The 12,353-nt window shown below is 48.1% G+C and overlaps 1 protein-coding gene across 1 annotated transcript in view; it reads right to left on the bottom strand.

Moving 5' to 3' along the window:
• The window catches only part of CDC42BPB (CDC42 binding protein kinase beta), a 106,476-nt gene that overhangs the window by 38,134 nt on the left and 55,989 nt on the right, over positions 1 to 12,353 (bottom strand). The window contains exons 5-8 of the mRNA XM_055303602.1: positions 9,871 to 10,019; positions 5,496 to 5,589; positions 3,609 to 3,809; positions 1,592 to 1,840 (exon numbers count right to left, since the gene is read on the bottom strand). Of these exons, the coding sequence (XP_055159577.1) occupies positions 1,592 to 1,840; positions 3,609 to 3,809; positions 5,496 to 5,589; positions 9,871 to 10,019 (693 nt within the window). The remainder of the gene's footprint in view (positions 1 to 1,591; positions 1,841 to 3,608; positions 3,810 to 5,495; positions 5,590 to 9,870; positions 10,020 to 12,353) is intronic.

The raw sequence follows: 12,353 nt of genomic DNA, 5'->3' as shown, positions 1-12,353 counted from the left end.
GAACACACACACTGCTTCGGATGATAATACTGTCACAGGCCCAACTTGCATCACACCTGTGATGCCAAACCTGCTGAAGCCACAGCAGCCACAGCTTGACACGGCCCAGCACAGAGGCGAGCAGACGGGGCAGGAGCACAACCACCTGGAGGCATGCGGGCAGAGGCTGAGGGCTCCCAGGCTCTCGGCAGAGACGGAGGCCAAAGGCAGAAGGTAGAGTATCTTAGGTAAATGTATTGTGAACGCTCTCTTTCAGTTTTAGAATCCTTCATCAAACACGAAGCCAAAGTTATAATTCATCTGGGAAATGTCAGCATGGAAATAGTTTCTTTAGAGTCTAGGAAAACCCCTTCCACAGCAACACTACTTTGTGCGGTCTATGGCTTGGCTCTTATTTGACTAATTCTCTAGGCAGCAATCAAGACCTTTCTTCTACTTGGATGAACCTCAGGTCCTCTACCCGCAAACCAGGTCACAACAACCTTACAGCCTCTGAGCAAAACTCTCTGGAGCTAAAAGTACCAACTGGTACAGCAGAGGACCCGTTGGACCAGCCAAACACTGGGCAGCCCCAGAACCAGGACCCCACCTGGAGGACCCAAGACATCAGTGGGAGGACTCGGAACCCACACATGGTCACTGCTGCTCCTAAACCCCTGCTGTACAAAGAAACACAAATGAGAACAGAGAGAACACATGACAGCAGGAAGCCTGTGCACTCATGCCTGGGGACTGGGGCCCCAGGGGCTTGCAAGTCCACTATGGGGGCACAGGCCAGGCCCCTCGCAGTCTGGAAGTGGTGACAGGGCTGAGGTGAAGCTTTAAGATGGAGCATTGGTGACACTGCCAAATGCCATGAAACTACAGCACAAGTATGTCTGATGAGGTCTGGAAAGGAGCCGTTCAACTCAGTTTTACTTCAGCTGAGGTCATGTGTACCTCGGAGACATTTCGGGTCCAGTTCCAGACCACCATGATAAAGTGACTAACTCAACAAAGCAAGTCAAGTGCATTGTTTACTTTCCCAGCCCACGTAAAAGTCGAGTTCACACTACACTACGATCTATTACGTGTGCAACAGCACCGTCAGGACAAATAAAGTATGTACCTTAATTTAAAAATATTTTACTGCTAAAAACTGCTAACCATCACCTGGGCTTTCAATAAGTCCTAAGCACCGATCATGGATCACCGTAACAAACACATTAATACTGAAAAAATCTGAAACACGGTGAGAATCACCAACATGGGATGCAGAAGTGAGCAGATGTGGTTAGAAAAACTGCCCACAGATATGCTGGAGGCAAGGTTGCCACAAACCTTCAGTCTGTAAAAAAAAAAAAAAAACCCAGTATCTGCAAAGCACATTAAAATGAGGTGCGCCTGTAACCCTTATTCTTTAGAAGGGCCATTAGGGACCAAGCTGAAGGCTGGAATAAAAGGTGTATTTTCTTGAAAACAATTGCCAGATCTTTTAAAGTTGGAACCAACACAGTCCTAAGACCGATCACACTGGGAACAACACCGTCCACAGAACACTCTCCATATTCAGACCTACGAGGATACAGCACGAGAGACGGTTTACACTTACAATATTTCTCAGCACGTCGTCGTCCACATCAAAGTTAGAGGTGTCAGAAGGGCTGCTCACATCAGGAATGTAAGGTGCCTCCAGGTTCCGTATGTTCTCCCAGTTCAGACCTTCAAAGAACGCATGCTTTTTGAAGTCCTCTATGCCATTCTGGCCCAGCCGCCGCTCTCTGCTGCAGATGAGTCTCTGAATGAGGTCTTTGGCTTCTTCAGACACGTCGGTGACGTGGGATGGAAACTGAAATCGCTCCTGGGGGGTGGGAGGTCGGTGGACAAGGGATGAAAACTTACTCAGAAAGATGGAAGGTTTATAGATGTTACAGAAAACAAGACAGAGGCAACCACTCCAAAGCAACAGTCACTCCTAATTTCACAGTAACTAAATGCAAGCCATAGCCAGTGAACTGAATTCCAGAAAGGCAAATGAGAAAATCCTTAGTTTTGCTGGTTTCATTCATGGCAGACTTGTTGCCACCTTACACATAAATTAGAACGATAGACTGTCACCCATCGAAGTGGCGAAGGACACACACTACACACTACAGTGGAACAGGCTGGCTCAGCTCTTTGAGAGTGCGTATGCCAGTACCCACAGCAATTCCACTCTGAGAATTTTATTCTACAGAAACAGTCACAAAGAGAACACCTGACATGTTCACAACACCATTATATTCTGACCAAGTAAACGGCAAATTGCCTAAATGCTCATCAAAAAGAAATCTGTTAAAAAGAGACACGGTGCATGCACGCATATACACTCCACACACACCACACCCACCCACCCACACACACACCCCCAACACACACACAAACACCCCACACCCAAACACCCCCCCACACCCCCCCCCAAGAGAATGGTGTGTTTTTGTGTACTGGGTAGACAGAGCACAAAAAGCCAGACAAAACCCCCTGGTTATATGTGATGTGATGCCATCCAACCAAACATTCCCCCCCACACACCATCCTGCCCCACAAACGCCCAGCACAGCAGCAAGCTTGGGTGCCAAGGCCCAGCTCCACTTCTGTGATCTAGAAACAAGGACGGCAGGAGCACCATGTCACAGGGCTGCATGACAATCAAGTAAGTAGGCACAAAGAAAGCGCCAGACCAGGCCCCACAGGGAGCTCAAGCTCAGCACCCGCAGCAATTTATAGTTCACTGAGGCCCGTTCTGCACTTTGATAGGGTTTATCACTAAGAAGTGGAGGCAGTGATTTCCACTACCTACCCTCTGCACCTTTGTGTTGTCTGACCATTTTATGGGAAGTGTATATTTGTTTACAAGTGAAAACATTTATTTCTACTTTGGGAAAAGTATTTTTTACAAACATGGCCTGCTCTGATTTGAGTTAAATGGAAGATCCCCCCACCATTTCAGTGTTAATCTGCTCCCCACTCAAATAGTTAGTGGGGGACAGGGCTGAGGACAGGTCAGTGGAGAGGGCCATCCTTAGGGAGGTGTGGAAGGATGCTGAGAGCATGCTGGCAGAGGGAGGAGGCGGTGTGAGGAAGAAACACATGACCAAGAGAAACAGATGAGAGAAACATGAGGTGGAAGAGCAAACGGTATGAGGAATAGAGGGGAGGCAATGGGGGCGGGGGGAAGGTCAGAGTGAAAACCGCACAGCTGGAAAGGGAAATGGAACAGGATCTGGGAGGCGGAGGGACGCTGCCACAGAGGGGCGTGTGGCCCAGTCCTGACAACTGAGGAATCCAGACCCACAGGTGGAACTGCCCAACTGTTCCTCACCCCCTGTTGCCCCAAGGCCATGCAGTCAGCACGGATGCCTGCTTCTCCTGGGCCCTGACCTCGCCATGCAGCTCTCCTCCCCTCACACCTGCACCTCCTATGTCGGCAGCCTGTGTGGACTCCACCCCCTAACTCCCTCTGCTCCTGTCTGGTGGTCAGCAGCCCCCTCCAGCCCTATCATCTCTTCCCTGAAGATGCTAACAGCTTCCTAGAGGCCCTCCCACCTCCAGGCCTCGAACCAACAGGACATGGAAATGCGGTGTCTTACTTCATGGTTCATGATCTTTCCATAGGTCTCCACAAGCGACTCTGCGTAGAATGGCGTTTCTCCGTACAACATCTCGTACATGCAGACGCCCAGAGACCACCAGTCACACTCGGGGCCATACTTGCCCATGCCGTCCTCCATAGCCTGTAGAATCTCTGGCGAGATGTAGTCAGGAGTGCCCACGGCCACGGAGGATTGAACCTTAGGGGAGAGGGCGGTGTTGGAGGGAAACCCTGGGGCAGCGCTAATGCCAAATTCCTAACTACTTTCTCTAAAATCGGAACAAATAATCACGAAATAAAACTGATACATGATCACAATTAAAAAACCTAGTAAGTCAAATTTAATGCAAATAATTATTCTCCTGTAGCACCAAACATTGGGCAGTTTCCAGAACACATGAGAATTATCTCGCACACCTGGTCTCTCCATGCCCAAATGCCCACCTCAGCCCCCTAATGGCACTGCAATCCCCAAGGGGTGGCATTTCCCACATGCTCTGTCATTACTGCCCAAAGTGTGGTCCAGGGGCCATGTGGTGTTCAGACCGGTCCTTCTCAACCTACATGTGCACACAGGCCACTGGGGCTCTCATTAAACAAACTCTAGCTCCCAGGGATGCTAATAAGGCTGCTCACCCAGAGCCTACCCTCAATCTCCCAGATGGGAACATCTGGAAGTAGGTCCAGGCACTAGCTGGGTGCTGAGGAATTCCCCAGATGGGGAACCAGAAGGCTAAGACTCCCAAAGGGAAAGAATAGTCCCTCAGCTACTGATGTTAGCAGGAACAGGCCTCAACACAGTGACATGTCTACAGAAAGCTATGGCCAGAGAGGGCAGCGATCACCACAGAGAAACCAAGAGGGAGTAGGTCATCTGAGAAATCAGACTGGTCTTGAAGCACATGGAGAACAGAGTCCAAAAGACTGAGGGCCTGTCCCATGAAGGCCAGACTCTCCCTTGGGTCGTGACAGAGGACAGGGCCATGGGGCATAAGCAGCACCCCAAGTCAGGCTGAGTCACATGACCAGAGTCACTTCTCTGCAGCTCAGCTGTAGGATTTCGTAGTGGGCAGTGAGCAGATTGGAACATGAGGTGGTAACACAGGAGGAGTTTCCTCACATGTAGGTGAGAAAGGTAACCAACATTCTAGAGCTCAGTCCAAGGCCACTGGTCTTGTCATCAAAGACTGGATTTGAGGACAGCACCAATATATCAACTCATCAATAGGTGGATAAATAGGGCAGCCCAGGTGGCTCAGCAGTTTAGCTCTGCCTTCAGCCTAGAGCGTGATCCTGGAGACCCAGGATCAAGTCCCACATTGGGCTCCACATTGGGCTCCCTGCATGGAGCCTGCTTCTCTCTCTGCCTGTGTCTCTGTCTCTCTCTCTCTCTCATGAATAAATAAAATCTTAAAAAAAAAAAAAAACAGATGGAGAAATAAGAGACCAGCTTGGTGGAAAGAGAGTAAAGCCTTGCATCAAGGACCTCTGCTTCTAGGTCTAACACACCCACGGAGAGAAAACCCTGACAAGAAGTTACTTGCCTGCAAACAGAAATGGGGGGGTGGGGGGGCAGTCACAGTGAACCTGACCAGCCTGCACCGGAGTTTTGAGCAGTGATGTGACTTTAGCTGCCTAGCCATGCAAGGAACCCTGACAGCCCCCTAGCTGAAAAGGTATATACATTACTTTTATAAACACAGAAAGCAAAAAAGATGTTTTAGACTTAAATAGAACATTTCAACTCTCTCTTAAATCGATTTATCTTCTTAAATTCACATTCAAACCTTGGTTTCTTAACTGGATCTCAAGGTGAAATTTTAAGTCCTTTCTAATTACAAGCAATACCCCAAATCAAATGGAAAATCTCCAACAAAATACCTACAGTTCCATCGTCATTCATCTTCAAACATGATCCAAAGTCAGCCAGACGGATATGACCATTCACGTCCAAAAGGACATTGTCAGGCTTGATGTCTCTGTTAGTGAAATAAAAAAATCAATTAACCATTTCCACGCTACACATTAGGGAGGTCGAAGCCCTTAACTAGCAGTATACCAGCTGAGCAAATGCAATGTCATTTCAGGATAGCCATGACAATCTCGGGAAAATGTCTCCCCGTAATGCTTTGCTTGGGTATGAATGGTGGTCAGCACCACTACCACTCACTCCTAGCATGAGCTAATTCCCAATCGGGTGACACGCCACTCTTGTTCCCACCACATTGCTGACAAGGTTTCCTGAGTGTCTCCTTTGTGCCAGGTGCTACACTCGACCCCAGGCCTACGACAGTAACCAGCACGCCAAACTGAAATAAACAGAAACAGGAGAGAAAAAAAAAAAAAAAAACAAAACAAACCCTCAATGAGTCAGGAAAATGCAAACTAACAACAGAACCAGATAAAAACAGGAAGAAACAAAGAGTTGACTTAACTCTGGAAGAAACAGAAAAAAAATCAAAATCTTATCAGATACCATGACTAAATTATAAGGTGCCCAAAGGAAAACAAGTTCAAATAAAGATGTGATGAAAGGCATTAAAGAAAGGGAGGGAAAGATCTAGAAGAATAAAAGGGAAACAAAGAATAAAAGGGAAATAAAGAGTCAGATGGAGGGCAGTTGGAGTGAAGTGGAAGACAGGCTAAGAAGACCCAAAATATAATTAACTGGAGTTCCCAAAGAAATTGAAACAATAAAACATAACTAATACTTGGAACTACAATCTGAGAGAACTTTACAGAAGTAAAAAAAAAAGGGCCTGTATTTGCAGACTGATGGGCCCATCACATGAAAAATTTCCCAATGTCCTATTTTTTTTGGAACCAGAAAGGTTGATACAGAAGGCCACATGGATCGGTTACTGCATAAGGACAACCAGGAAAACCCTGAGCAGAAAGCAGGGGACTGATGGGGCAACTAGGCCTCCACGGGCTCAGCATCCATGATTAAAGCAGCATGGCTCTGGTGCAGACAGACAACAGGACAGAACGGAATGTCCAAAACCAGACCAACTGTACAAGGAGTGAGTACACGATGAGGATGTTCTCAATCCACTGGGGCAGAGACACATGAATAAGTAAGCAGCTCCTGGGAGCACAGGAAGGCCTCCTCAGGACCGAATCAGAGGCGCTGCAGAACTGCCCCAAACACCTGCTCCCCACCCCAGCTCTCCATCTTGGTCAGGTTTCCTCTGCGCTATCCTGCATCTCTTCCACGCAGCTCCTTGTTCTAGTTTTTCCTCTGCCAAGACCGTTTTTGTTCTCTAAATATTCCTTTTCATAAAACCACACCGCTCTTCTTTCATTCGGAAGCCATGCTGTTTGTTCTCTCCAACGATCTGCCTTTCTACATCTGTGACTCTTCGTTCCTGCCTTTGCTGGGATCCAGGGCTGACCTCTCAGGAAGCCTGGGTGCCAAGCTCCCTGCTCCTGGTTGCCCACTGCTTCCCCTGCCACAAAGCTGGGCCGCAGCTGTTCTGCTGCAGCAGAAGCCCAGCCAGGGGGGTGGGGGGAGGGGTGCACAGCCTGAGGTCACCACAGCCCATGTGCAAGCACAGAAGAGGGCCCAGGGCTGTGGCACAGGGCCCGGATCATGCCTGTTAAATGCAGCAGTGCTGGGACGCCTGGGTGGCTCAGTGGTTGAGTGTCTGCTTTCGGCTCAGGGCGTGATCTCGGAGTCCCAGGATCGAGTCCCACATCGGGTTCCCTGCAGGGAGCCTGCTTCTCCCTCTGCCTATGTCTCTGCCTTTCTGTGTCTCTCATGAATAAAAAAATAAATAAAATTCTTTAAAAATAAATAAATGCAGCCGTGCTATCACTCGTGTGGACAAAGCCCACTTATTTCTGGCCCTACCAAAAGCAGTTTCAACCCCCTTACACCATGTCCACACCTGGGGTGGGTGGGATTGACTTTCTACACAACCTGACTTTGAACTTTCTACCAAAAATGCAAAGCCTTCTGGTTTCAGCCTGGGTCATTCAAGCGCTAAGTCTGAATTCTGAGTATCGGATGGGGGGGTGCTAGTTATGTATTTAATTCTCCTACTATGCCTGGAGGCCAAACAACAGTGAAGCTTCTACATAGCCAATTAAGAAAATAAAGAGAAAGCTTTCTAATTAGGGAAAACAGGGAAAGAATAAACTGTTAATAAGTTGGTCAGATTAATTTCCCTGGAGATCAGTGACAAATGCAAAGACACTTATCTCTGGTAGGAGTTGGGCACAGTCAGAAAGGTAGAACATAAAGTCACAGGTTGAAAACAACTACAATGATCAGTTTAGCAGGCACAACGATACTCAGGGATCCATGGAAAAAAAGAGAAAATCCCTTGTCCCAAACCCCATCGCCCTAAAAAAAGCAACAGTGATTTGGGGCAGCTCCCTCTGCTTACTCTGTGACACATGGGACCTGCAGCTTGATGCCTGGGGAGGACTTGTGGCTGAAGGCAAGCTGTCCCACACCCCTGCACCTTGGCTTCCCTGCCAAACAGTGAGGTGTAACACTCATGGCAAGACTGGAAGGGCTGTTCTCCTCAAACTGGGTCCATGGCTACAACTCCTGGAGCAGGAGCTGTGTCTGCTGAGGAAAATCTCCTGACAGGGGCAGAGGCTGGGTCCCAGGCAGGGCAGCAGCCGAGCATGCTGCAACGCCACAGGAGTATGGTGGCCTGAGCCTCCCAAAGAGGGAGAGTCACACCCTCCCAGTCCTGAGAGAAGGTGATTTCCAATCTAAAATTCCATACCAGCGCATCCATCAGTCACACATGTGGATGGGATTAAGACACCAATCTCAAATAAAATGATCTCAGGAGCCTCCTTTTCCAGAAACTACAGAGAATATCTGCTACTGAATCGAAAGAATGAACCAAGAAAGGAAGATGTGTGACTCAAAAGAAGGGATCTGACCCCAGGGAGATGGGAAGGGAACCTGCCCAGGGGCAAGAGCTCTCAGAATGAGGGCAGAGCACTAGACTCAGGAGCACCCAGGGCCGAAGGGAACAGGAAAAAAGGCAGAGGCAGCTCCAAGAAAAATAGGACTGGGGCTACCTGCTATGTCTGTGTATGCACAGCTTTATAATTTGGTCACGGTGTTTGGAGATCATTAGCTGGCTGCCACTGAAAAGTATGCTTATGAAAAACCAGGTCTGGGGATCCCTAGGTGGCTCAGCGGTTTGGCACCTGCCTTTGGCCTAGGGCATGATCCTGTGTCGGGCTCCCTGCACGGAGCCTGCTTCAACCTCTGCCTATGTCTCTGTCTCTCTCTCTGTCTCTCATGAACAAATAAATAAAATCTTAAAGAAACAAACAAACTGGGCTATTAACCCTGGAAGAGATAGTTTATACAGGTGTAAATACTGTAACTGCAAGGCTCATCTGTAATATTTACACAGGCACTGTATCATGAGCAGCAAACGCCAATTTAACCAAAAGTTACCTATTATGGACTGGGATGACATGGGAGGGGAGGAAGGAGAGCGTGTGTGGGAGAGAGGGCTGGGAGAGAGACTGCTGTAAAGAGGAAATCCCCATTTTAATAGATGTGATTTAATCTCCCTCCTCTGCAAAAAAGAACAGCAAGAGAGACCTGTTATTTAGAAATATAAGGTCAATACCAGAAGGAACAGTTTAAAAAGTTGACAAGCTACTGGTGGCCAGTGGAATCTGGGCAAGGCAGGAGACTTGTGTACAACTATCTGACTTTGCTAAAAATGAAACAAAACAACAACCCCCTGCCAGACTGATTTCGTGGCCTTAAACAGCAGGAAGAGGCAGACGCAGCACCCTCACAGGGGAGCAAGAGACCCAGACCACAGGAGGCACCCAGCCACACTGACCCCTCCCTGAGAGCCAGTCACATTCATGTGCAGGCTCCCGTGGTGTGAGCCCACCTCCTCTGCTTCATTTTCCTCTGTGTTTTGTTGGGGGGCCATGGAATAGGGAAGGCATTCTGAGAAAGCAGAAATAGGGAATCATGAACTAGAGGGTGGGCATCCCAGGGAGAAGGAACAGCAAGGGAAAGGGTCAGCCAATGTCAGGGAAATAGCAAAGGTGGCTTCAGGTGGCTGACACTCGAGCATCATAATTGTCACAGTAAGGCCGAGATCTCCTGGTGCCAGGCACTGGGGCAGCTCAAAGTGAGGACCTGCTAACTGCACAATCTCTCTGGGTGGCCTGCAACCTGGGGTCTGTGACACAGAAAACTCTGAAAGGGTGTTTTAACACATTAAATGCAGTTTCTGTAAAATGTTAGAGGTGATTACCTGTGTACGTAGTGAAGCTGATGGATGGAATCAATGGCCAATACCATTTCACCAATGTAGAATCTTGCCATATCTTCTGGAAGCTTGTCTTCAAATTTACTGAGCAGGGTCAGTAAATCACCACCCACATAGTAATCCATGACTAAGTACTACAAATTGGGAAGAGATGGGAGAAAACAGAGTATTTAGTCAGCACTAAGCCTGAAAACTAAAGGCCAAACTTCCACCATGGAAGTTTCTGGCTCTTTACGTCTGATCCATGGCTTGCTCCTATGTCATCCAAGATTTCCCTTTGATGTATCATAATACTGCTGTACTTTCAAGTTAGGCATTTGGCAGAGAACAAATTTCAATAGATGGTATGTTTAATCAATGGAAAAAGTGATCAAACGGTCTGGTGCTGGAGAAGGCACAATAAAAACTAGAGACTGAGGGATGCCTGGGTGACTCAGTGGTTAAGCATCTGCCTTTGGCTCAGGGCGTGATCCTGGGATCGAGTCCTGCATCGGGCCCCCACTGGGGGCCTGCTTCTCCCTCTGCTTATGTCTCTGTCTCTCTCTGTGTGTCTCTCATGAAGAAATAAATAAAATCTTTAAAAAAAAAAAAAAAAAAAAGCTAGAGACCCAAAGAAGAGACACGTTTAGTGACCTATCAAGTTCTACTGGGTTTAAAATAATTCTCCAGGCCCTTATATCACAGGAAGAAGACACCAGACCAGAGGAGGAAGGTGAGTTATCTAAAACCAAATGAAACTAGCAGCTCTTATTAGAAAGGCAATCCCATGAACAAGCTGAAAGGGCGCTATTTATGAGTACATTCTCATGAAAAATCAGAACATCTACTGCTTATGTAGCAATTAAAGTACAAGAGAAAAAGGCCCAGGTGCCAGGTGTCCCTCCGCTGGGAGCCAGCTCATCCCAGGGCTGGAGATACAGGGTGGCCTTCTGTCAGAGGACAGCCTCTTGGTGCAGCGCCCTGAATGCTCTGATGCCTGGTGGGAGTGTCTAGGTCAGGAAGGCCCAGGATGGGTAAGGCCATAACAGCTAGAGTCAGGGTGGCAGCTGCCCCCCACACTGCTGGGGCTACCAAGTCCCTGGGACTGCTGGAGAAGCAGGCAGGCCTAGCCTCAGAGGAATCATTTCCCTTGAAGCCACTTTCCTTCGAGGAGATAGATGCTCTGGTCTGAGTAGTTAACTAACCAACAGAGGGGAAATACTACTTCCTTGTTTACTGACACAGAGAAACAATCACTTCATATTTACTAAGAACCTACCAACAATACAAGCTCCCACTCAGTGAGCAACTACTATGTTCTGTGCTTTCAGGCTCTGATTTACGCCTGTAATCTCTGTGAATGTCCATTGCAGTCCTCACTACAGGCATTAGCACAATCCCATTTTACAGGTGAAGTGAGGCCTGAGGATACACCCAAAGTCACCCAGCCAGCAAGTGACACAGCTAGGATCTGAACACAGGCAAGTGGATCTTTAGACCCACAATGCTAAAGACGGCCCTCAGTGCCTCATAAGAGAGGAGAGTAGGCACCATCCTGTTGGGCTCATCTGACCGAGGAGCCTTCACTCTAGGCCCTGCTCTCAAAAGCACTTGTACTGACAACCCTCCCATCCTGCCTCACAAACAGCATTCAGGACTCACCCCCCTGCCCGATCTCACAGCACTGTAGTACTGTTGCCTACCTGTCCAAGGGTAGGAGTTCTGTGTAATTACATCCCCCCTCACTCACACCTGCAACAGCTCCTGTTTCACGGAAGACCCTGGATAGCACTCACAGAGCTAGTGCTTTCCCCTGTTCACTCACTCATTTGCTCATTAATTCTCAGCCATGAGCCCTCTAAGGCAAGGGGTGCTCCTCCACAGAGCTGACATCAAGGGGATAAACAGAGACTATAAGTAAGCATGTGTATAGTCACAATAATTTCAGAGACCACTAACCACAGAAGAAGCAAGGAGTGGGGGTGAGGCCAGGCCCCACTCTAAGGGCTAGGAAGCTGCAATCTGATTTACTTTACAAGTCTTCACTGACTGCCCAGGAAGAGGAGACTAGAGGATGAAGGCCAAGAGCAGAAGAGGGGCTGGGAGGCCTGGGGGTCCAGGCAGGAGGTGAGGCTGACAGGCACTGTGGAGGGCAGAGAAGATGGAGTAGATATCATAGATACATGGAGGCAAAGACCAGAGCACCTGCTGACAGACACGCACGTGGTGAGGGGAGACTAGGTGAATGAACAGCCAAACTCTGCAGCCTCTAAAGAAAGCAGGAGGAATAAGTCAAGCACCACCTCTACCTGAATCTCAACGGTTTCCAGGTCTACCTATAAATCTAAAAAGAAAAAGAAAAATGTAGTACAGCAGCCTATGTGATTGATAGGCTCCTGGAAAACGAATCTGTAAGAAAAGTAAACTGTAAGAGCTTATAAAGCAGACACGTAGACATTTATTTTTGGAATAAGAACTAAACCAATTCT

The sequence above is a fragment of the Nyctereutes procyonoides genome, unplaced genomic scaffold, assembly GCF_905146905.1.
Source record: "Nyctereutes procyonoides isolate TBG_1078 unplaced genomic scaffold, NYPRO_anot_genome, whole genome shotgun sequence".
NCBI classification, from domain to species: domain Eukaryota; kingdom Metazoa; phylum Chordata; class Mammalia; order Carnivora; family Canidae; genus Nyctereutes; species Nyctereutes procyonoides.
The sequence above is the reverse complement of the archived record's forward strand: the minus strand, read 5'-3'. Positions and strand labels throughout refer to the sequence as shown.